The 23397-nt window shown below is 34.8% G+C and overlaps 1 protein-coding gene across 1 annotated transcript; it reads right to left on the bottom strand.

Annotated features, from left to right (window-relative positions):
- Window positions 1–394: 394 nt before the first annotated feature.
- On the bottom strand, window positions 395–21431 carry adra1aa (adrenoceptor alpha 1Aa). Its single transcript, XM_042761647.1, has 3 exons — window positions 21154–21431; window positions 11414–13214; window positions 395–2068 (listed from the first exon to the last, which is right to left on the bottom strand). The coding sequence occupies exons 2-3, from the start codon at window positions 12336–12338 to the stop codon at window positions 1533–1535; spliced, it is 1461 nt and encodes a 486-aa protein (XP_042617581.1). The 5' UTR covers window positions 12339–13214; window positions 21154–21431; the 3' UTR covers window positions 395–1532.
- Between the last annotated feature and the right edge of the window lie 1966 nt (window positions 21432–23397).

Raw genomic sequence — 23397 nt, 5'->3', positions numbered from 1 at the left:
CATGCCCACTAACTGTAGTGCAGTTTCTGAGGATTGAATAAAGAAGATATGAACTGGAGAACAAACACTCAAAAATAGAATATTCACTCATATATAATATAACACTCATTAGACATGTTAAAATAAAACTGCTGTCAATTAAAAAAAAACAAAAATAACAGATGCTGGTATATATTATCACAGACCCATGCAGAATGATGTCCACCATAATTTCCAACAAAAAATCCTGGACATCCTCCTTTTAAAGGAATAGTTCACTAAAAAATGACATTTCCGTCATTATTTGTTCACACATCATGTCATTCCAAACCTAAAAACATATAAAACAATGAGAGGTCATAGCAACTGTGTTTGTCAAGCTCAAAAAATACAATAAAAGCAGCATAAAATGGTCTATTTTGTGCGTTATATTCAAAATCTTCTGAAGAATGTGATGGATTTGTCTGATGAATAGACAGAGTTTAACCCTAAAGCATACAGTAATATATTTGAAATATGAATTTCATAGGCGTCTAAATGATCAACGTGATCAAAGCTGCTGAAAACCTGTTCACACTCTACTACATGCCTTCTGTCATCTGATTGATAGTTTAAACTTTTTAGCGAGTAAAAGGCTGTTTAGTATAATAATACAAGCATCCTCCTGCAGCTCATGAAATTAGCTTTTTGTTGTGAAATCTTTACTGATTTCTGTGAAGTAAATATAAGAATAGCTTTTGTATTTTTAGTAATATTTCAAGATGAACACTTACTGGACTGAAGTATAGGTTTACTTTATTATTCATACTTAATGTTTTTTGTTTTTGTATCAGATATGATCATCAGGCTCTTAAGGATCTCTCAATAATCATTGTATTGCATTGCATTATTATTACAGAGCTTTGATCATAAACCTAAGCATTAAATATAATCTTACTAAGACATTGGGAGATAAAGTGACAAACTTTATAACTTATAAAGTTCCCATTGATTTACATGACAGACTTCAGAATTTCATCTTTTTGGCTTGTAAATATCAGCTGCAGCTTTGGCCTCTGAATAAAATTGGGGTGTTTTTTTCTCCTCCACGTTCTTCTATATCATACTATATGAGCCATAAATGCCCGATGTAGCAAATATGATGCATAACAAAAAATTATACACACATTTACTGTTATATATCTATACTTTGTCTAAAGGTCCAAACTACACCATTTAAAAAAATTAGACGATTCTGACTATTATTTCATATCTCAGGCTTTGCAGGGTTAACGTTAATGCACTTCCCTCTGTCGAAGCTGCAAAATCTCCTTTGCATTTCAGTTAATTGATAGGTTTAGAACAACATGAGAGTGAGGAAATAAAGACAGAGATTTCATGCCTTTATGAGGCATCAACAGTGCCGCAGCAGCTTTCAATGTCCCCATAGCTGATCGTTTCAATCAAAAGCTCGCTTTTCTTCATCAGTTTGTGTTCTCAAGTCTGAGGCTCTGTCAACTGGCAAAGTGGCATCACAGACAGCGTGTGTCGAGTGATTTCCCCAGCGTGCTCATTCACACCGCATCCCCATCCTCACACAGCGAGAGCTGATGGATTTTGATAACGGGAAGCGAGTTGTGCGCGGGAGGCTCGGGCTGCGGAGAATCCATTCTCACGCAGCAGCATGTCCTCAGCAGGTTCTTACCACACATTCCCGCCACTTTCGCTCCCGTGCTCACCCCTGCGCTGACCCCGGTCGCCCCCGCCGATGACGTCTGAGAAGGGGCCTGCCATTCCCGGCCATCCCGGGAGGATGGGCTGCGGGACAGAGCGATGGAAGAGGACGGGCTCAGGCGGGACGGGTTGTCGCGGCTCGTCAGGCCGAGGATCTGAGACTGTCCGTGCCGTGGACTGTGGCTCTGATAGAGCGCGTGGGACGGCGTGGATCTCTTGCGGAGGCAGCGGGCACCCAACACGCTCAGGAAGGCTTTCTTAAACTCCTGACTGGAGCAGGGATAGATGATGGGGTTGATGCAGCTGTTGAAGTAGCCCAGCCAAAACGTGATCTTGAAGACGGTGTCCGAGGGTCTGTACTTCGGGAAGATGGAACCTAGAAATAGAAGAAGACACAGGGAATGAGCACATCACAATTTAAAAAATTCGCCAAACAAATGGATTTAAACATCAAAAATAGTAATTCATGATCATTCATAGTTTACATATTTTTGATTGATAAAAGTGCAAACATCAATAAATTCTATATTATAAATATATACAAAAATATAAAAAAATTTGAGCACATTTTAAGTTAAATTATGTTTTATATATACAATTAACTTAATGTGCTATAATTTTCTCAATATTTTCTAAATTCTATATTATAAATATATACAATATTTACAAAATTTAACAAAAAGTTAGTTTTTTTACTTTCTTTTATAAAAATGTAAATTAGTGCTATCAAACATTAATCGCATCCAAAATAAAAGTTTTTTTTTACACAGTATATGTGTGTACTATGTATATTTATTGTGTATATATAAATATACATACATGCATGTATATATTTAATAAAATATGTTATGTTTATTTATTAAATATATTTATATATGATATATATGAATATAAATATATACATGTAAATATTTTCAATATATATGCTGTATGTGTATGAACCACTGCAAGCTGTAATGTAAACAGGAAGTGTTTGTCCAAACTCAACTAGTTTTGTGAGGGAACGCAAAAAGTTTTGCGAGGGAACGCAAAGTTTCTCAAAGGAACGCAAAATTTTTGTGAGAGAATGTCCCTTTAGGGGCTCCGTAATTTCCTCTCATACTACACACACATACAGTTTTTTTTATACATAATAGTCAGTGAGATCACATTTGCAACCTATTTTACTTCTATAATCAGTTAGTAGTGAAACTAAATATTAATCAATATTCATGTCAGATGGTGAAAATTGTGTGAATAATGTGCATTGAAGAATCATTCACAATAAAATCAAAAGGTTTAGTTTTAAAACAGATAGGACCGGTATCAATATCAGATCAATAAACCGTTAATAGCAAAAATCTGTTTACATGAGATTATTGGAAATTTTATCCTGCAGTCCTGACATCAGATGTAAAATGACATGCACACAAACAAAAACTCACATAAAAGCAGATGAGTTTCATCCAACATGAAAAGAAAAGTTTCAGGTGTTTTTATTAAGATATAAAAATATTCATGTAATGCATGTAACCATGCATGTGCAGTAAAAATCATCTGGATCTTGATATCAATCGACAAGTCAAGTTCAGGCTTTTGGAATTTAAAAGACAGTTAAATAGACGTGTTTCAGCTGTTTCATTCTCTCTGTGAAAAAAGATTGAAGACTCATCTCGTCATGCAATGGGGATGATTAATGGGACCTGAAATGAACAGATAAGGAGCAGAAAATGAGAAATGTTACATATGGGAAAGAGAAAAACGTGTGAATGCTTCTGAAAGCATTGTTCTCGCCGCTGCCTCGGTGTGACAGGACGGATAACTACGTCATGCATCACAATGCCGGCCAAGTCTTTTTATAGCATCTGATCTGATCTCACGCTGGAACGCTCCTCCGTTAATCAAGCTTAATAATTTTATTCAAATTGCCGCCATAAATCCAGCTCAATATGATCAGAGAAGGACCTTTCAGTGGAAGGGAATTGTTCGCCGTTATAAAGGACAGAGGCACAGAAAAGAAAGCCACATCGATATATTTAACCGTTCACACACCCACTGGATTTTTTTTTATGCTGGTAGTACCATTAAAGGCATTCAAGTGTCTAGCAAAACCACCTGGCCTTGAGACGCAGCACCTGTCCTCAGAACAGAAAGCTGGGTTCGCCGAGTAACACACTTTAAGAGCGAGACTAGAGGGGCTTTTAAAACACAAAGATGAAGGAGAGCCAGAGACTGACTGACAGGGCTGTGGGAACAGTCTCTAAACGCCACACTTTAATCATTAGTATCTTCAGGCTAGACTGAGGTTTGGTCTTCTACAGTTACTGTCCACCAGGACATATTTCACCCTGAAATTACAAGATTTATTTTACATTAAAAAATGAAGCCTTTTTAGGACCATTAGCATTTTTGGCTTTGTGACATTATTCTCATTTCACATTTTTTACCAGAAATTGTCATCATGACTGTAATACAAAACAGATATATTTTACATGTATCTGTATGTACATTTTATTTAATTCATTCATTCATTCATTCATTCATTTATTCAAAACTACTACAATATACTATGTACTATTTATTTGTAATTCATTAATTAAATATTTATTTATTATATATGTATTTTTTTATTACTTTCTTCATTTTGATTTTGGTGTGAAATATAACCTAGAATTTTTTTTTTTTTTTTTGACAATATTTTTGATGACAATTAAACAGATTTTAACCACAAATTGTTTTCATAGTAATCAGACATAGTAATTAAATATAACACAAAATATTTATTTAAAAATGTATTTGTCTTTAAAATTAGTTTGTAATGTATTTTAAAACAAATATAAACATTTATTTTAAAAATCTATTTATTTTGATTTTTGAGTGAAATATAACCTGGAAATACTTTATTTTGACATTATTTACATGACAATGATTAAACACATTTTTAGCCAAAAATCGTGACTAATGCCAAAATAATAATAATAATAATAATTACATTTAATTTTTAATACTTATCTGAATGTATAATTTGTTTATTTACATATTTATTTGTATCGATTTCTTTACTTTGATTTTGGAGTGAAATATACCCTGGAAATGCTTTATTTTAACATTATTTTCATGACAATTAAACACCAGTTTACATGATGAAAAAAAAAATGAATGGTCCTAAATCCCAATATTTTGGAGTGACTTAAAATCTGGTTATGTTCTTGACTAGTCTTCATTCATCCAGCCTCTGATGATAATGTTCTAATGTATAAAGAGAGAGAACAATATAAAAATGGAAACATTAAATGACTCATGTTCCACTCTATCCCGAGTGATGTGTGCAGAAATATAAAGAGCGGATCCAATGTAATGATGCATTAAATTGAAAGAAGTCAAAATGAGAAAACAAAAGCAATTACAACTAATCACAAAATAAGGCTGAAAATGCACATCTATAACATCTTCCCTTAATCATTAAAAATCTCTTCTTAACAAATAAAAAATCATCATGAATCAACATGGTGTCGTCATAAATTTCTGCAAACACATGAAGACCTCTGACACAGTCCTATGTTACGCTCAGTACAAAAAGTGACCGGGATGTTCTCAGGAAACTGTGACATTTCTATCTGGGGAGGGGGGGGGTCCCAATCATTTTTATTTGAAAGGCTGGACGCAAGTCATCAGGCCCAAAGGACCACCATAGACATTTGGAACCACAAAAGAAGGACCTAATATTCAGGTTAGTGGTTTTCAGCTAGGCTTTCAATGAATACATTTATTGGTTTTGTTTCTTGAAATCAAATAAATGCTAAATATAAGAAAATATAAAAGCATATAAAAATACATCAAAAATTAATGTACTAAAATAACTAAAACTAAACCAATAAATGTATTTAAATAAAAATAAATAAAGTTAACATGAAAGCAATATTAACATATAAATATAAAATCTAATTCAAAAGATAAACAAAAGCTATAATAGTATCTCAGTGATACTAAATAACGTTGGTTTGGAATACACATACTTTTAAAATATTAATAGCAAATCAATAAATATCATATCACCAAAACACAAAATTCAAACATCATTGAAAAAAAGACCAAAAACCACCAATAACAATGAATAAATATCATTGCACCACACCACAATAGTCAAGCAGTATTTTTGTACACACCCTCAAATATGATAAATATGAAATATGAAATATATAATAAAACATATCTTTAAAAATGTCAGAGTTTTTTATCATGTTATCATATACTAACATCTTTTTGTTTTGTTTTCATTATAATTTTAAAAGTTTTAGTCATTTTGACGAGTGCTTTTGTCATTTTTATTTGTTTTTGTTTTTATGTCTGTACATTTAAGTTTTAGTTTATTTACTTTATTTACTTTATTTTAGTACTTAAACTTTGCAAAAATTAGACATTTTCAACATTAAATTATTCTTTTTTTTTTTGAGTTAATAAAAAAAATAAAAAAAAACATTTACATTTATGCATTTAGCGGACGCTTTTATCCAAAGCAACTAACAGTGTATTTAGGCTAACACTTTTTACCTAACGTGTTCCCTGAGAATCAAACCCACAACCTTTTGCGCTGCTAACACAATGCTCTACCACTGAGCCACAGGAAATTAAAATGATTTTTTATAGTTTTAGTTAATGAAAATATAAAGCATAAAATAACGTTTAAAATAAAATAAGCATTTTAATAAAAGGAAAAAAAGGGCTAATATTCCTATAACAAGTACTTAAAAATAATTGTGATATTTAAAAAATGCACAACATTGGCATTACTGAAGTTAAATCTATCAGATAATGTGATTTATTTTAGCAGCCTGTTCATTATATCAGTGTGAGTCATGAGCACACAGATTCTCAATGTTTGAGAAGCTCTTAAAAACTAAACACATTTGTCTGAGCTTTTCTTAATGTCAAGCCCGCTGCTTTTTAATATTAGCTCTAATGTAATATTAACCACAGCAGATACTGATGCACATTATTTATTAAAGCTTCACGGATCCCTACTGCATTTTACTCTATTTACGCATCCAGTCTGCAAGTGCTTCAAAAAATACAGGATGACTGAGCTCATTTTAAATTTCATTTCTTTCAGCCTGAGCAGTTTGGTACCTCCTATCTCATTTCCCATGGTTCCTTGTCTGAGTAAATGATCAGAGAAAAGAGAGAGTTTATGCCACTTGAGAATTTCAGACATGAATTCAATGTTAAAAGGGCTTGTGCAAACGTCACGGTACGGCTGTGGTCTCCCTCAAATACATGCAGTGGTTCAGTCATGCATTTCATGCCTGCTTGACGCAGGTTTGACACAGAGCTCACGTCTCATGAAATATAAGAGAATCGGCTACAGGTGGCAACAAACGTCCTGAACAGCTACTCACCCACCAAACTAACACATTCAGACACTAACTTCACTAAATTTACAGTAAGAACAATTTCTGCTGGATTACCAGAGCAGCAGTTAATGTTCCACAAATTTACATCCCCTTAAAAGAGTACATTTATATTTAGTCATTTAGCAGATGCTTTTATCAGAAGCGACTAACAAAAGATGACAATAGAAGCAATCAAAATCAACAAAAGAACAATATGCCTAATTCGCATGTGCTATGCTTTCTTTGTAAATTATTGTAAATTTGTATTTTTTTTCAGAATATTTATTTATTTATATTTATTTAAACTGATGTTACAAGAAATTTGACAAGAAAATAATATTTCTACTACAAAATGTCATGTTTAATTCCTTGCCATTTCTTTGTAATTTATTGTACAATTTTGAAATTTCTGGGTGAAAATTGTTTCTAAATAAAAAAAAAATGTTTTATTTACTCAAATTTAACTGGAGTTTTTACACTGTACAAGACATTGTACAAGAAAATACTATTTTTACTTCAAACTTTCATGTAAATTCTGTGTTACTTGCCATTTCTGTCATTTATTGGAAAACTAGCAATTTCTGTAAATTGTTAAAAACACCAAATTTGTTTTCAGTGATGCATAAATAAATTTACACTATTTTGTCACAATAATTTAAAATTAAACCTAATTTAAGTAATTTAAATAATGCTTTAAATGCTACAAGTGAATTTAGGCATCAAAACATACAATTGTGATGTATAGATGTATTGATTTGTTTTAATTTAAATGTATTTTATTTTGCTAAAGATTGCATTTAAAAAAAAATAAACTAACACTAACACAAATAACAATAAATAGAGGAAGCGAATAAATATATAATAAAAATATAGAGAAATAATTATAATAAATTAATTAATTAATTAATTATCAGTATTATGCTTATGATTATTTGTTGCTTATAAAGACCCTTTAACCTTCTAAACAACTTTTTTGTAAGGATCGACTCTAAAAAACTGTTTTCTTTGGCTTCATTGGCTGCATGTGGGTTTGTTCTGTGTGTCTTTTATTAGGTCACTGTGTTTATGCAGTACTATGATACTTACTATGTATTTATATTATTATACTTTAATGCAGTGGATGTTCCTAAGAGTCAACCAAGCATTAAAGCGATTCTCCCTTCACTGCTGCTACTGTACTGAAAGCATCGAGGGAAGATTTAAAAGGAAGAATGTCTGTCTGAAGGGCAAATTCTTCATCCTAATACCCACATTTGTAAGCAAAATCCCCTCGATGTTATACCATACAGCATTTATATGAAGTCTTTCAGCTCCAGTCATCCATGCAGTGATGAAAATAGCATTACTTTACTGGGAAAACAATTAACCTGTTGTTTTTAATTATTACAAACTAAATGGAGAATTCATAATGAGCGAAAGGGTCACTCAGCTTTACAGCGAGATGTCATACATGCAAAAATAGATTAGCATCGACCGGCGTAACATTAAAAGAACAACTTTCCTATTGAAGGCGGTGTTTTAGATTTCACTGTTACTAAACGCGGTTTGCAGAGCGAGTGTGTGCTTTGTTTTGTCTCAAACTGAGTCATACTGATAAGGTCACTGAATCCCCTGAGCTTTATTAACACTCTATTGTATGCAATTTAATGCCAGTTAATTAGCAAGCGATTCAATATTGTGCAAATCATGTTTCTTATAAATCTCCATGCAGATTCAGAATAATTTTCATGTCCTTTTGAGTAAACAGGCTCCCCAGGTTTACCACAGATTCATAAGACTGTGCGATTTGTTTGCATTGGCTTTCCAAAAATACAGTTTACTGGATTCTTTCTCTTTTTTGGAGACTGAATAGACTCTATTTTGTGGTTTAACTCTGACCTTGAACCGAAAGGTCTCGCTAGAGCCCTATTGCAGGGGTGGGAAATATAATAACAGCTAAAATTCATATCTGGGGAACCCAAGAAGCTCTGCCGTGCATTAAGTGAATTACAGACCGTTCTGACTCTCTGTGAAACTCATTTCTGAAGCCAAACATATTGCGTAAACACCCGTGACCCTGTTGTCTGAGAGAATGCTAGAAATGAGGGTTTAAACAAACATCTTTTAAATCATTGGCACAACAAACACTTCTGCTGCACTACAAGATTTGCAGAGCCACAAGAGAGTTGATCCTTTCGACCTGTTTACATGCTAAAATCACTAAAACACTAACAGCCAAGGCCTGACTCAAATATTTTACCAATCTTCTCGATTCTCCACATGGCAGCATTTTACCCACTTGAGGTTATTATTTTCCCATCTTCTAGCATTTGGAAAAATCTCTGTGCATTTGATTTTCAGACAGGAAACCAAAAAATGTCCCTGTGCATTTTATCTGTTAACCTATTTGTGTCAGGGGACAGCATGAAAACCACACATACAGACCAGATATTTCACAAACTGCAAAGAGCATATCATCTAAAAGTTAACTAGAACTCTTCAAATGATTTTCAGTCTTCTAGTCATTTAAACCACATTGACCACTGACAAAGTCCTTTGTGAGGTAAGCTGGTTCACTTGGTGGTAGTACTCAGAACAACTCCTATTGATCTGAATGGGGAAAGGTCGACATCTCCTTAACTTTGCCAAGTTTACACTTGCAAAATCATTAAAACAGTCAGACATGGCATCATTTTTGCTTTTGTAGCTTGCTGTAAATCACACTAAATCACTTTTTTCCTGTTAGTCCAAAATAATTTAAACACATTATGGAAATAAAGAAAAAAAAAAAAACAGTCAATTCCTATCCAAAACAACTGAAAAATAACATTACAAATGTTTCAACTGCAACATATATTTACAAATATTCCAAAATACTGAAGAAAAATTCCATATAAAATGCCTTGTTCTATCTAACTGTCTGTTAAATAACATGTCAAATGTTTTTACTTTATATTGTTATGCACAAAAAATCTAAACAAATGAATTAATATAAATAATTAAAAAAATTTATCTATTGACATTATAAAATAAAATATTATATCTACTAAAATATAAATAATTAAGCTTTTTCCACTGGTGTTACCAGTGTTAAAAACATGTTTAAAGGAGTCATATGACTTTGCTAAAAAGAACATTATTTTGTGTATTTGGTTTAATGCAATGTATTTACATAGTTTAAGGTTAAAAACATTATTTTCCACATAATGTACATTATTGTTGCTCCTCTATTCCCCGCCTTTCTGAAATGCCTTGATTCTTACAAAGCTCATCATTCTTAAAAGCACGGTGTGCTCTGATTGGCCAGCTATTCAGTGCATTGTGATTGGCCGAATACCTCAAGCGTGTGATGTAAATGCTGCGCCTCTTACCATATTTGGAATATCCGCTACCATGGCGGCAGCAACAATACTACAGCAAGAATAAAATCTTTCTTTGCGGATACATTTGGGTGGTGTTATGCAAATGTTCCAACACAGTGACCTATATATGAGGGGGTGTAGGCACGTTTCCATTACAGATTTGTGCAAAACTTTGGCAAAAAAAAAAATGTATTGACATAAATGTTGATAAAAAAGTATATTACAAAATGACTGCGTTTCCATTAACCAATGTTATGTGACTAAAACATAATTTTTTCCTCTCACAATAAGTCATGGTAACAGATTTTGATGGGATTTTGGCTACACAAGCCATTATACTTAATCGAAGGAGGAGGTGTATGCATGTATCTTGACAGAATCAGCACGGAGAGCTGGTAACACAAGCGTTGACTAGAGTGGCCACGATTTAGGAAGGCGTCGAAGAGTCTTAACTTTAATAAAGAAAATCTCTTTGGGTTTGAGACTTTAATCTTTTTGACTTTACGGATCTTATACTGTATATGCACAAACAGTTTGTAACACTCCAAAGACAAAGGAAAACATGAAATCGCATCATATGCGTGGAAAACTAAAGTCAAACTTTAGAGAAAGAAGAGGCTTTGAAGGTGCACAGGGTGATTATTCTGGGAAAAAAGTTATTAATTTGTATGTAATTTATTTTTGGTGTTTTTGCCTTTTATTATGATACAACAGATCAGAACTGACAGGAAGCAAAGTTTATTTATTTAAATATGTCTTTGGTGTGACACTGAATTTTCATGACAAAAAAAAGATGAATAAATAAATCTGAGAATGATCCTAAACTGAAAGGCGCAACCCTTTTTTTTACAGCCACCAGTTTTCTCTTAATCTATTTTTTCTACTTGTGTGCCTGTTGTGTCAAACACATTACAAATACACTTTCTGGCGTAGCTTTGGCAGACAAAGGTATCTTCAATTTTGACAATCTGGTATTTGCTTATAATAAAATGTAAAAAGTGAGACACTTGCCGATCGGAAGAACCAGGAAAAAGGGAAGCCAACATAGGATGAAACACCCAACCACGATGCACAGGGTCTTAGCGGCCTTCTTCTCTCGAGAGAACCTGAGCAGACGCAGTGCAAAGTTTGTCCGGTTGCGCAAGGCCTCGTCTTCGGACACCATTGTGTTCCCACGGTGTATCCGCAAAGTTACAGCCTCAGTGGTGTGATCTGACTTTTCCGTTTTCTGTCCGCTAATCAGTACTCGGGTCTCCCTCCTCGCGACCACGTACACCCGGCAATACATCGACAGAATCACCACTAGAGGGAGATAGAAGGACCCTAACGCAGAGAAAATGGCATAGCCGGGTTCTTCGGTTATCTGGCATATGGATTCGTCCTCCGGTGCCGGTTCCTTCCATCCAAAAAGAGGTCCAATTGAGATGGTAATGGACAGAGCCCACAAAACAACAAGTGCAAGCAACCCCCGTCGCTCCGTCACAATGGACGGGTACTGCAGAGGATAACTAACGCCGATATATCGGTCCACTGAAATCATGCATAAGCTCATGATTGACGCAGTACAGCACAAGACATCCATTGCCGCCCAAACATCACAAAACAGCCGTCCGAAGATCCAACGGCCCAACATCTCAAAGACTGCAGAAAACGGAAGAACTGTAGAGCTCAGCAAAAAGTCAGCGACTGCCAAGTTCACAATTAAATAATGGGTAACTGTGTGTAGATTACGATGGCAAGCCACAGAGAGGATGACCAGGATGTTGCCCAGAACACCAAAAATGATGAAGATCGCCAACACCATTCCCAGAACAACAGCCTTCATGACGTTCAGCTCCGGGACAAGAACCTGGCTGCAGTTGCTACAGTTTTCTAGGAACAACTCCAGGGTCATGTTGTCTTTGAGGGGAATCATCAGTTCAAGATGTCCAGGCATTTAATAAAGGTCTGATTTTGGGGCGTCAGTTTTGATTTGCACCTTAATATCGGATCCTCTCCAAGAAAATGCTGAAAACAGCACTACTTCTGCATTGGCAGTGGTACAAGAACACTGGAGCATTTCCAGCACTGCAATGAGGGAACATAATGAAATTTAACCTGTTGTGTCTCAGTTCTCATTTCTCCTAGATGGGCTTTTAATGATGTATGTTCGCAGAAAATAGCTGTGGGTGAAGGAATAAACAAGAGGAACTAAACATATTATGCTGCGGAGAACGTCAGATTCTTTTGTCATAAAGTCATAAATTCAAGGGTTGTTTTGACATGTTCATAACCTTGTGCAGCTGCAACATCATACAGAACAATGTGAATGACACAAACGCCGTTGTTGCAATCTGTGTGATCTATTAAGGTACAAAAGCGGTTTGTCTGTAGTTTCCAGGCATTAGGTTTGATGCATGAGTGATCTGTTTTAGATATGCATCAATGCATCGATGTGCGAAGGTGTCAAAGCCTTCTCCATCTCTCTTTGCACATCCATAAAGCACTGTTAATGTTTTAGTGCACTTTGTAAAACAAGAGCTTCCCGTCTTTTTGTGCACATCTGCAGTGGTTGGAAACAGTCCACATGGTGCTGACGGTCACTCCAGAATCAGATTCACATCAAAAGTCTGCATGGCATTGGCTGATGTCACTGAGGTTGCAAAGCGGATAACAAGGACAAAGCTAAAAGCACTTTGGCGTATGCTGAGGAGATATTTTTGGCTGAAGAGCAGTTCTCAGTGAGTCACGCAATCTTTAGGCAAACGGCTTCAATCAGGAGAGATCTGGTCATAAAGCAGGCATGCTGGTTTGGTTTGAAGACTGATGAACCCTGAAAACAGACAGAGAAAATGAAGCTTTATCAGTGAAGTGGATTCATTTATCAGACAAGCAACTTTTAAACCACCGCTCATGCATTATAATGAAGTGTGCACTCATTTAGCATAAAAATATGAACCAGTTCCAGTGGATAATGATATATAGATACATTAATTCATATTTCTCTGATAAAGGGCCCGCAAATGGATTTCTCTCCATGAGGGATCTTCAGCAAAACAAATGCTTTTATTTATATGTTTCTCCTGAAGGGATTCATTCGACATGTCAAACACATAACCAAATGGGACAACAAAAATGAACAGTTGCTGTCTAATACACACAACTAAAATTTTCTAATTTTTCCACTGAATAGATATTAAAATTCCAAAATCCAAAACAACTAATATTGAAAAAGTAGTCTAAATTATAAAGGTTAATTAGTGATTATATAGCCAAACTCTAACATGCACAACTTTATTGAAACTGCAAAGACAGCTTATTCAGAGGTACTTTTCACATAGAAGTCTTAAAGGTACAGTAACCTAAATCTGGAAGAGACTGGAAAATGGTCATGAAAATTCTTATATTTGACATGTATTTTTGTAGGCCAACCCAGTTTGTTCCCTCAAAAAAATAAAAATAAATAAAATTAAATTAAAAAAAATCCAAATTATTTTAATTACTGCAGAAAATAATTCTGTGACAAGTTTATGATTTTTACACATTTTGGTTATTAAGATGATCTTCACTTTCACTTTTTCGAGACTAATGAGCAAACTACAAATGGGGTCTTGCTGATGTATTTTATTTTGTAGAATAAACTGAAAATATCTGGAGCTTGTGTTCACCACAAATCTTATTTCAGGCATTTAACCAAAAACACACTGAAAAAAAAAACACGCTGACTTTAACAGCACCTTGAGAACTTGATAGATGACTGGCAATATCACATTATTCTAAAATGTGACAAACTGATGAAAATAAAATGATTGCACATACTTTTGAAACAGTTTGTGCAGATTATTTATTTTCATTTGCTGGTATAAAAAAGCAGAGAGAGTAAAAAGAGAGTAAAACAACCCAAAATAGTCTTTAGCAACCATTTGAAATACCCTAGTAACCACACAGAAGTACCTTAGCAACCGCAAAGCAGCATCCAGCATAGTAACGCTCTGTCAAGCACTCATATTTTCTTCCGAGCATGTAAAACCCTGGTTTCAGATTGTTTCTGAGCGAAGGAAACCACAGATGCAGAAAACGACCTTTCACAGGGGTTTTAACGAGATCGTGTCCTGTGAGACTCTAGCCGGTTCTGAATGAAGTGAAACAGCAACATATTTTTTTTGTACCTCACAGTTGTGAAAAACGCACACACTGTGCAAAAACACAAGGCTGCCTTCTGAGAATGTTTTTATTTTTGCCTTTTTCATGCACTCTAATTCCCACTTTAATCAAGCCAATTATTGCTGCTTGCCAAAAGACACAGAAAAAAAGCTTAGTAAGTTAAGAAAACATATTTAATAACATTCAAATATCGCATGACTTCAGGCAAATCCCTCAGCTGCACAAAAATCCCCCTTTTTCGGTGCATATTGACAATGATGTATTGGTTTGTTTCTTTTGTGAGATTTCTGGCTTCCTGACCTTTAGAAATTAAAATCTTCTCTTCTCTTCTGTCAGTTTTCTACCTTAACCAATGTTCTGCCAAACGGCATCAGCAGAATCAGACAGGAAAATTAATCTTTTTTTTGCCGTCTGTTGCTTCTCTATTTATAATGATGTCAGAATAAATTCAACTGTGCAAGGCTGTGACAGTGAGTCTGCCCACATACAGCAAACCACTTGATCATAAACCATACACGATAGCAACCTCCCATCTTCTCTCTGAAAAAAACACGGAAGTTTTTATAATTGCAATTCTCGACTGGCTAGATTGAGGCTGGCTGCAAAATGGAGTCGTCCCATAGACTCCTCATGTTTGTGAACTTTATCAATTAAAACAGCCTGGTGAGAAAAATTATTTTGCTATATAGCAAGCCCTTCATGACAACTGTGAGGAGGTGAATTTTTTTATAACTCATCCGTTTAAATGAATTAAGCCTTAAAGTTCTGCATAATTAAGGGATCTGGCCACTTGCTTGAAGGAGGATTGCCGGTGACTGCCGTCGCTGGTGGGCGTGGCTTCAGCAACCAGTTCATTTTCAACAGAAAAAAAACCCCAACAATAAACCGCGGTGACGCACTGCCAAGATGCACACTTTGAGCTTCAAAAACGCTCTTCAGGAGTCTATGGGTCAGACACATGCTTCATTTTCAACAGAAAAAACTACCATCCACACAACAATAAACCAATTAACTTTGAGATGAGAAATGCACGCAAGCTTAACACCCCTACTCAGACGCTCTGACAGTGACCAGTTCTCCATCAATGAACTTTTTTTTATCTAAATGCACCTTTTGTGCAATGAAACTGTTCTTCATGACGACACTAAATAGACACTACAAAACAAAAATAACACAACACAAATCCTACTCCAACTCAACAATCAACACTAAAAATTACTCATGACACAAAAAACAAGCAACTTTCAATGAGCAGTTCATAAATGAAAACACAAGCTGTTAGGCACATTCTGAAACAACAAAAATAAAGGTTTCCAAACATTTTGGGTTTCTTTGAAGAACCTTTCAATGAGCAGTTCATAAATGAACCATTTTTTCTTATTGTTGAGAACATTTTAATAATCTAAAGAACCTTTTGCGCAATGAAATGTTAAAAGCTCTTCATGGTTCTTCAGTAAAGCGAAACCCTTTTAAAAATAAACAAAAATAAATTCAACAAAAAAAAAACTACAAACACAAATAAATTTACTATAGTGTTGAAAAGTTTATTAAAGTCAACAAAAAAAAAACTGCATTTTTTAATTCACATTTAAAATAGAATTATAAAATTAATCATCAAAATAGATAAAAAATATTAATAATCAAATACACAAAATATTCAACAAAATAAACAAAAAATAAAATTAAAAAAGATACGATGCAATATCTTGATCAAAAGAGACAATTAATAATGTTACAAGAGATTTCTATTTTAAATAAATGCTGTTCTTATATTCATCAGAGAATCCTGACAAAAATGTATCGCCATTTCCACAAAAATATGAAGCAGCTCAACTGTTTTAACATTGATAATTATCAGAAATGTTTCTTGAGTAGCAAATCAGTATATTAGAATGATTTCTGAAGGATCATGTGACACTGAAGACTGGAGTAATAAAAAATTAAATTTTAAAGCATATTCAAAAAATTACATTTTACAATATATTCAAATAAAAACAATTATTTGAAATTGTTATAATATTTCACAATATTTTCGATCAAATAAATGCAGCCTTGCTGAACATAAGAGACTTTTGAATGGTAGTGTATAAAATGTCTTGAATCTTATCAGTCAAGAGAGCAATATTAGAAATTCATGGTTAATATTACTTCTGGTCTATTTGTCATTCTGCACATTTTGGCACATCTATATATTCAGAAAGTCATATGCTATGCATTAAGATCTGGATTTCACTTGTCTGTGGATGTTAGGCTCAAAAATTAATGATTAATATTATTTTCCCCACACACCTGGAGAAACAAAAGTCTTATGACAGTTATTGCATTTTGATGAAAGACTATATATATAAACAAACATGCACTGATAAATCATGCATAATACGGCCATGGATGTTCAATTTTGGTCAATTTTGATTTCACGTTACCTTTAAAAAACTTTTAAATTTGTTTTTTTATGACAAATCCCCTGTCGCATTATCTCCCTTCCGCTGCTTTGTGAGTGTCAGCATTCATTTCCTTCGGTCTCCTGTCTAAACGCAACTGCTATTGTATTTATACACACAGGCGAGAGAAACTGAATCCCGCCCCGGGTTCGTGAGGCTCAGCGTGATAATACTAGTGCTAGGACTGAGATAGTGGAGTTCAGCGGTCTCTCTGTCTCTGATCTCCCCATCACGACATCAACCGGCGTCTGACCTTTGGGCCTCACCGCTGCATCGAGTGGAACTCCATGCTGATACGCCAGCTGTTCAGAGCCTCAGCTGGCTCGCTTTGAGCTGCCATGCTGCATTGCACACCAGCCCTCCTGCCTGCGCTACACCGTCTGCCCACTGTTGATGACAGTTAGATCAACAGTAAGATGTGCTGCTCTCTCCTGAGCTGCTATCAACGCTCATCATCTTCAGTCAAATTAATATATAAACAAAACATTACTACAACACCCAAAAATGAAAATTTGCTGAAATTGTACTAACCCTCAGACGTTTCAAGATGTAGATGAGTTTGTTTCTTTATCAGATTTGGAGAAATGTAGCATTACATCACTTTCTCACCAATGGATCCTCTGCAGTGAATGGGTGCCGTCAGAATGAGAGTCCAAACAGCTGATAAAAACATCACAATAATCCACACCACTCCAGTCCATCACTTAACTTCTGGTGAAGTGAAAAGATATGTGTTTGTAATAATCAAATCCATGTTTTTAACTTCAAACCGCTGCTTCTCACTAAAATATGGATCCAAAATCCATAATATTGTGTTTTCCCGAGTGAAAAAACTCATCTCGTCTGAATCAGGAGAGAAATCTGCACAGATCAAACGAGTGAAAACAATCCAAAACAGCTCTAAAGAAATATGTGGGTGGGTTTTGATGTGAGAGTAAACACCTTAATGACGGATTTGTTTCTTACAAACATGCAGTTTTTTGTTTCACAAGATGTTAACTGGTGGACTGGGGTGGTGTGGATTATTTGTGGATTACTGTGATGTTTTTATCAGCTGTTTGGACTCTCATTCTGACGGCACCCATTCACTGCAGAGCATCCATTGGTGAACAAGTGATACAATGCTACATTTCTCCAAATCTGATGAAGAAACAAACTCATCTACATCTCAGATAGCCTGAGGGTGAGTGTAAATTTTCAGGAAATTTTCATTTTAGTGTGTACTATTCCTTTAAGGAGCAGCGCTCCATCAGATTGACAACACTCGCCTATGGTGAGGGACACAACTAAAGCATTTGTTGTTTTAGTCCTCAAGCAAACAGTAAATTCAGCTGACAGCCAGATGATTCTCACTACCATCAGTCAGAGACCTTGAGCTTTGCCAGACTGGCACCCATATGGTCGTGCACATGAAACGATTCACCAAAACAGCTCATCACCTCAGCGAACAGAAGCAAGCATAGTCTTGTGAGAGATATATCTTATACTTAATATTAGATATTTATATTTAATCATGGGAGAAAGACCTTTTTCATTCAAAGGGCCCAACTTACGGAATGCACTTCCTTTTAATATCAGAAATGCACCTATCCTGGATCACTTTAAAAAACTGATTAAGATGCATTTATTAAAGGTTGTTTTAAATTGATTTTTGTCATCTGTATTGTTCTTTTTGTGTTTCTGTTTTATTGTAGCCCTTTGGGTTTAAGAAAAGTGCATTACAAATAAAATGCAGTATTATTATTAATCATAGGCCTATATAATACTCTCAAAGCAAAAGTGCACCCAAAAATAAAACTCTGTAATTTACTACTATAATTTAATACTGTAATTTAAAACTATACTGTAAAAAGTGGTAACCTGCAACTATTTTTACCTGATTCAATCCATTTTTTCTTTTTTTTTTGGTATAAATTTAATGAATTTAGTTTGATTCATTGATGCTGAACAAATTTTTTTATTATTGAAAAAAATAACAAGTCTATGCATTTTTATCTACAAAACATTTTTCATTAATTTTACAAATATTTTATGTATTATTTTATCATTTTATCATTCTTATTTTGTTTCATTTTTTATTTTTTATTTTTTTTTGAAAGTTTTAGAAGTTTATGCAACCATGTAGTATGTAGTATGTTTTAGTATTTAGTATGTAGGAAGTCTTTCTACTTCAAAACTGAATGTATAATACAGTGTATTATTTGTGAAAGTAACTAACAAGTTTTGACAACTGTTTCAAAGTAAATCTTACACCAGTTATTTCAGTGTACATCAAATATCACATTGCAAACCTCAAACCTCATTGGTTCTTGTTCAGTCACAAGACAAAAAGACATACATTTTAGGCTATTCCTCACAAAAAGCAGTCATATGACTTATTCAACATAGCACAGAGTTCTTTTGCTATCGTTTGGTTCCTTTTATTATAACTTTTGAAAACAGCATATGGTTTTATACACGAGGGTTAGTCAATATTTCTTTTAGACTGATCAATTCCTTGAGGACTTCAGAGGAGTCTCTATTATTCATTAACAGATTGTGAAGAAATCAGGGCGGCCTGCGGGCGGTCCGACAGTCTCACTCATCACAGAAACAGTCGTTCCGCTGGGTTTCAGCTCGGTGGTCCCCTTACAACCTGTAGCCCACACTCTCTCTGACTGAGATTAAATCACAATTATTGGTCTTCTTTGCCTAGTACTTATCACAGCCCTGCAGGGCCACGCAATAACCAGAGCCACAGCGCTCTCTCTATAATCGCCAGAGCCTCCTCTGAAATTAATGGATACGGTTGCCTGCTTTTACATAAAGAGAGGTAAATATTTAGGCTTCACCACTGAAAGGTAATTCAAGTCAAAGCTTCCTAATGTACAGGCTTCAAAAAGACAGAAATGAGTTCCGCCACTGGCTGCTCGTTGTGACTCAGTGTTTATGCAGCATCAAAGCGTGAGACCTCAGCAGAGGGTGAAGGGGCACGCGGACAGTCCTGTATCTCGCCTGACTGAAAGCTCAAGTCCACGGCTCTTCAGGAGCAACAGAAGAGACATGCTGAGAGACTCACATTATTCTTTTCTCTCTGTCATGAGTGAAAGAAAGAGAAGTAATTGAATTTGAAGGTGGTCGTAGTCTATGGAAATTTCACGACTATATCTGAAACAATGAAAAAATTTACATGTAAGAGATCTAATTACAGCAGAAAATGTTATGTAGTTAAATATTATATATATATTGTTTTTCACCATTTTAAACACTTTTTCTACTTCACTCACTCATTCAGATTAGTGTATGTATATATTCAAAACAATCTTTAGATAGATAGATAGATAGATAGATATTTTTAAAGACATGGAATATTTGTACTTTTAAAATATATATTGTTACACCGAATGGCCATTTAAAATGAACCAGTTAGGGGAAAAGGTGATTAGAATAATGGGAAATTATATATATAAGCAGCAATATGAGCAGCACCTTAAATAATCATGTAAATCTTAATCTAAAATCTTCATTCAGATACAAAAACATAATAAAACAAGATTTGTTTGCTATACTAAAATCTGAAACTCATTAGAATAAAATGTAATTAAAATGTGCCTAATCATTTCCCCCATTATTAAATATAAGATTCTGAACAGCTTACTATAAAAACTAGAAAGTCACAGCATTATTCTTATGCATATATGTATATGTTATATATTATATTATATATTATAAATAAGCACACCACCATAGTTCCCATTTTCTGATTCAACAGTTTGTTTTTGAGCAGAGGCAATCGAAAGAAAAATTCTCCATTGTAATCAAACTATTTTTGCTCCAGTCAATACAAGACGACAAGAGTAACCTTTTCATGTTGCCCATCATGCATAAATCATTGTGACAGCTGGGAGAGAATGCAGAAATTTCTGGAACACATAACTAATCAATGCATTACATTAGTAGGCACCAACACAACCACTAAACACGCGAACACACTCAAAATCCCTCATTTTAAAGACCGTAAACAGCACGTATGTGAAGTTATCAGAAGCAACCTGTAGACTCACTCCAGCGCACATCACACGAAGTTTGCAAACGGAAAAGAATGGGCTATTTCTAATGTAGCCTATTATGCATAATGAGTGCATGCTCAATATAGTCTAGCAGTTGTGCGACTGACTGAACACTCACCTCAGCAGCGTGTCAGTGAACGCGAGAACTCGATCCTGAGGTGTTTGGGTAGATGGACGCGCGGCGCGTCTCCGGTTCATCGCTTCAGTCTCTCCTGTCATCGCTGTGGAAACGGCAGAGCTCAAGTTCAGCGAGTCAAATGCAGTTCTGTGTTTCCACACGCACATTTGATCGGAAGGGTCCTCGGGACATCAGTATTTCTCAGAGGAGGTGACAGGGAGTGAGTCATGGCGCCCCGCGCCGCGCCGCCTCCTTTACGCACAAACTTTGGTGCCGCTGCGCTCTGGGCTCGTGGACGTGGCCATTGGCCAGCGATAGTACATCATCTCAAAGAACAATCAACCATACACCAACTCAAATAATAGTTAAACACCCCAACACCCGTTATCAAGTTAAAATATACACAAAAATCTGGTGAAAAAAATAGACATGAGAAGGGTGGTCACCCAAACTCCGCGATGTGAACTGGACTGTGATCCTAAACGAGAAACTTGCTAATGCACGAGTCATATTTAACCCCAAAATCAAAAATAAATTATACATCATACAAGTTAGTAACCAAACAAGATGAGTTTGTTTAGTTCACTCAAAAAGGAAAACACAATCATCCTCAAGCCATCCAAGATGAGTTTGTTTCTTCATCAGAACAGATATATATAAATAAATCAATAAATAAATCACTCACCAATCAATCCACCCCATTCAATGAATGCCTTCACAAACAAAGACAAAACAAACAACAAAAAAAAAACAACAAAACAAACCAAAAATAACCCACTCCAGTGCATCAGTTAACATCCTGTGAAACAAAAAATCTGAAAAACAAAGAAAAATCAAAACCATCAAAAATAAATAACAAACCTAAAAATCTAAATACAAGATAAAATAGGAGTCCAAATAATAACGCTTCCTCCAGTGAAAAACTCCATCTCCTGTTGTCTGTCACAACAAAATCCATCCACATATTTGTTTGGAATCATTTGGGGCTGGTTTGGCTTGGACATGGTGTTTGATCTGTGGACATATCCATACAAATACAAACAAGATTACTTTTTCACTGGAGAAAAACATATAGATTAATTACAGTTTTAATAAAAAAAAAACCAAATTTAATCATTTCTTAAAACACACAGCAATTTTCAGCAAATTCTCTCTTTTGGGTGAACTGATCCTTTAAATGGTCTTTAAAATAGGCTTTTCTCTAGAGTGTATTATGTTTCTGTGAGAGCCTATTTACGCACCCTTGTGTCATTCCAAACTGCATGATTTTGTGTTCCTATATGTATCCCTTATGGAGCATCAGGAACAGTTTGAACCTTTCGTAATAGTTCCATGTAAGTCCCTCAGTTGTCCTCAGTGTGAATAGATGGATCTCAAAAACATACAGTCATTTTTGGAAAGGGTTCAAATACGCCAAAGATGCTGGAAAACCAAATAATTTGTGGGAACTGAAGGATGTTTCTGAAGAACAGCGGCCAGTTTAAATGTTCAGGACAAACAAGGGACTTATCTAAAAAAACAGCTGTTGATCATCCAGGTAACAACAATGTATTAAGAATCATGCATTTAAAATTTTGAACAGGGTCATTTTTATAAATTCAACTATTATTTTCTCTTGTGGAGTATATTTCATAATAAATAACATGCATTTTGTATGATCCCTCTTATTTTGGTAAAATAATTAACATTTTGCAGATATTTCAAAGTGTATGTAAAATGTTGACCACAACTTTGTGTGTGTGTGTATGTATATATATATATATATATATATATACACCTTCAAAACCATCACTGTTGTGCACCGTAACATCAGGATACTACAGAAAACTAATTTTGAAATGGAGGACATTACATTAAAACCTTGAAAATCTATCACGAAAACAAAAACACAATGAAACCAGAAGAAATTTTTTTTTTTTTTTTTGGTTCAGTTCACTACTAAGAGTCTTATTGTAAGAATTCTGTATCTCAAATCATCCGTTTTGTAGGTGATATAATCATGAATTAAATGTAATTAAATGAGTAATTAGGGTACAAGAAACGCACAAATGTGCAGCAAAACTCACCTGTGAGAGTATTGAATTCAGAGTTATGTGGAGCTTTTCACTGCACAAATTGCTCCACATCAGCTTGACAAAGACTAGAGCCTTAACAAAAGCCCAGCGAGAAAACCAAAGGCTTTTATGAGCAGATGTTTAGAAATGCAGAAGTGCCTGCATCAATGGCATATTTAAACTAATTCAA

Source organism: Cyprinus carpio, chromosome A8 (assembly GCF_018340385.1).
Source record: "Cyprinus carpio isolate SPL01 chromosome A8, ASM1834038v1, whole genome shotgun sequence".
Classification (NCBI taxonomy): domain Eukaryota; kingdom Metazoa; phylum Chordata; class Actinopteri; order Cypriniformes; family Cyprinidae; genus Cyprinus; species Cyprinus carpio.
This window is presented reverse-complemented; position numbering and strand designations above follow the sequence as displayed.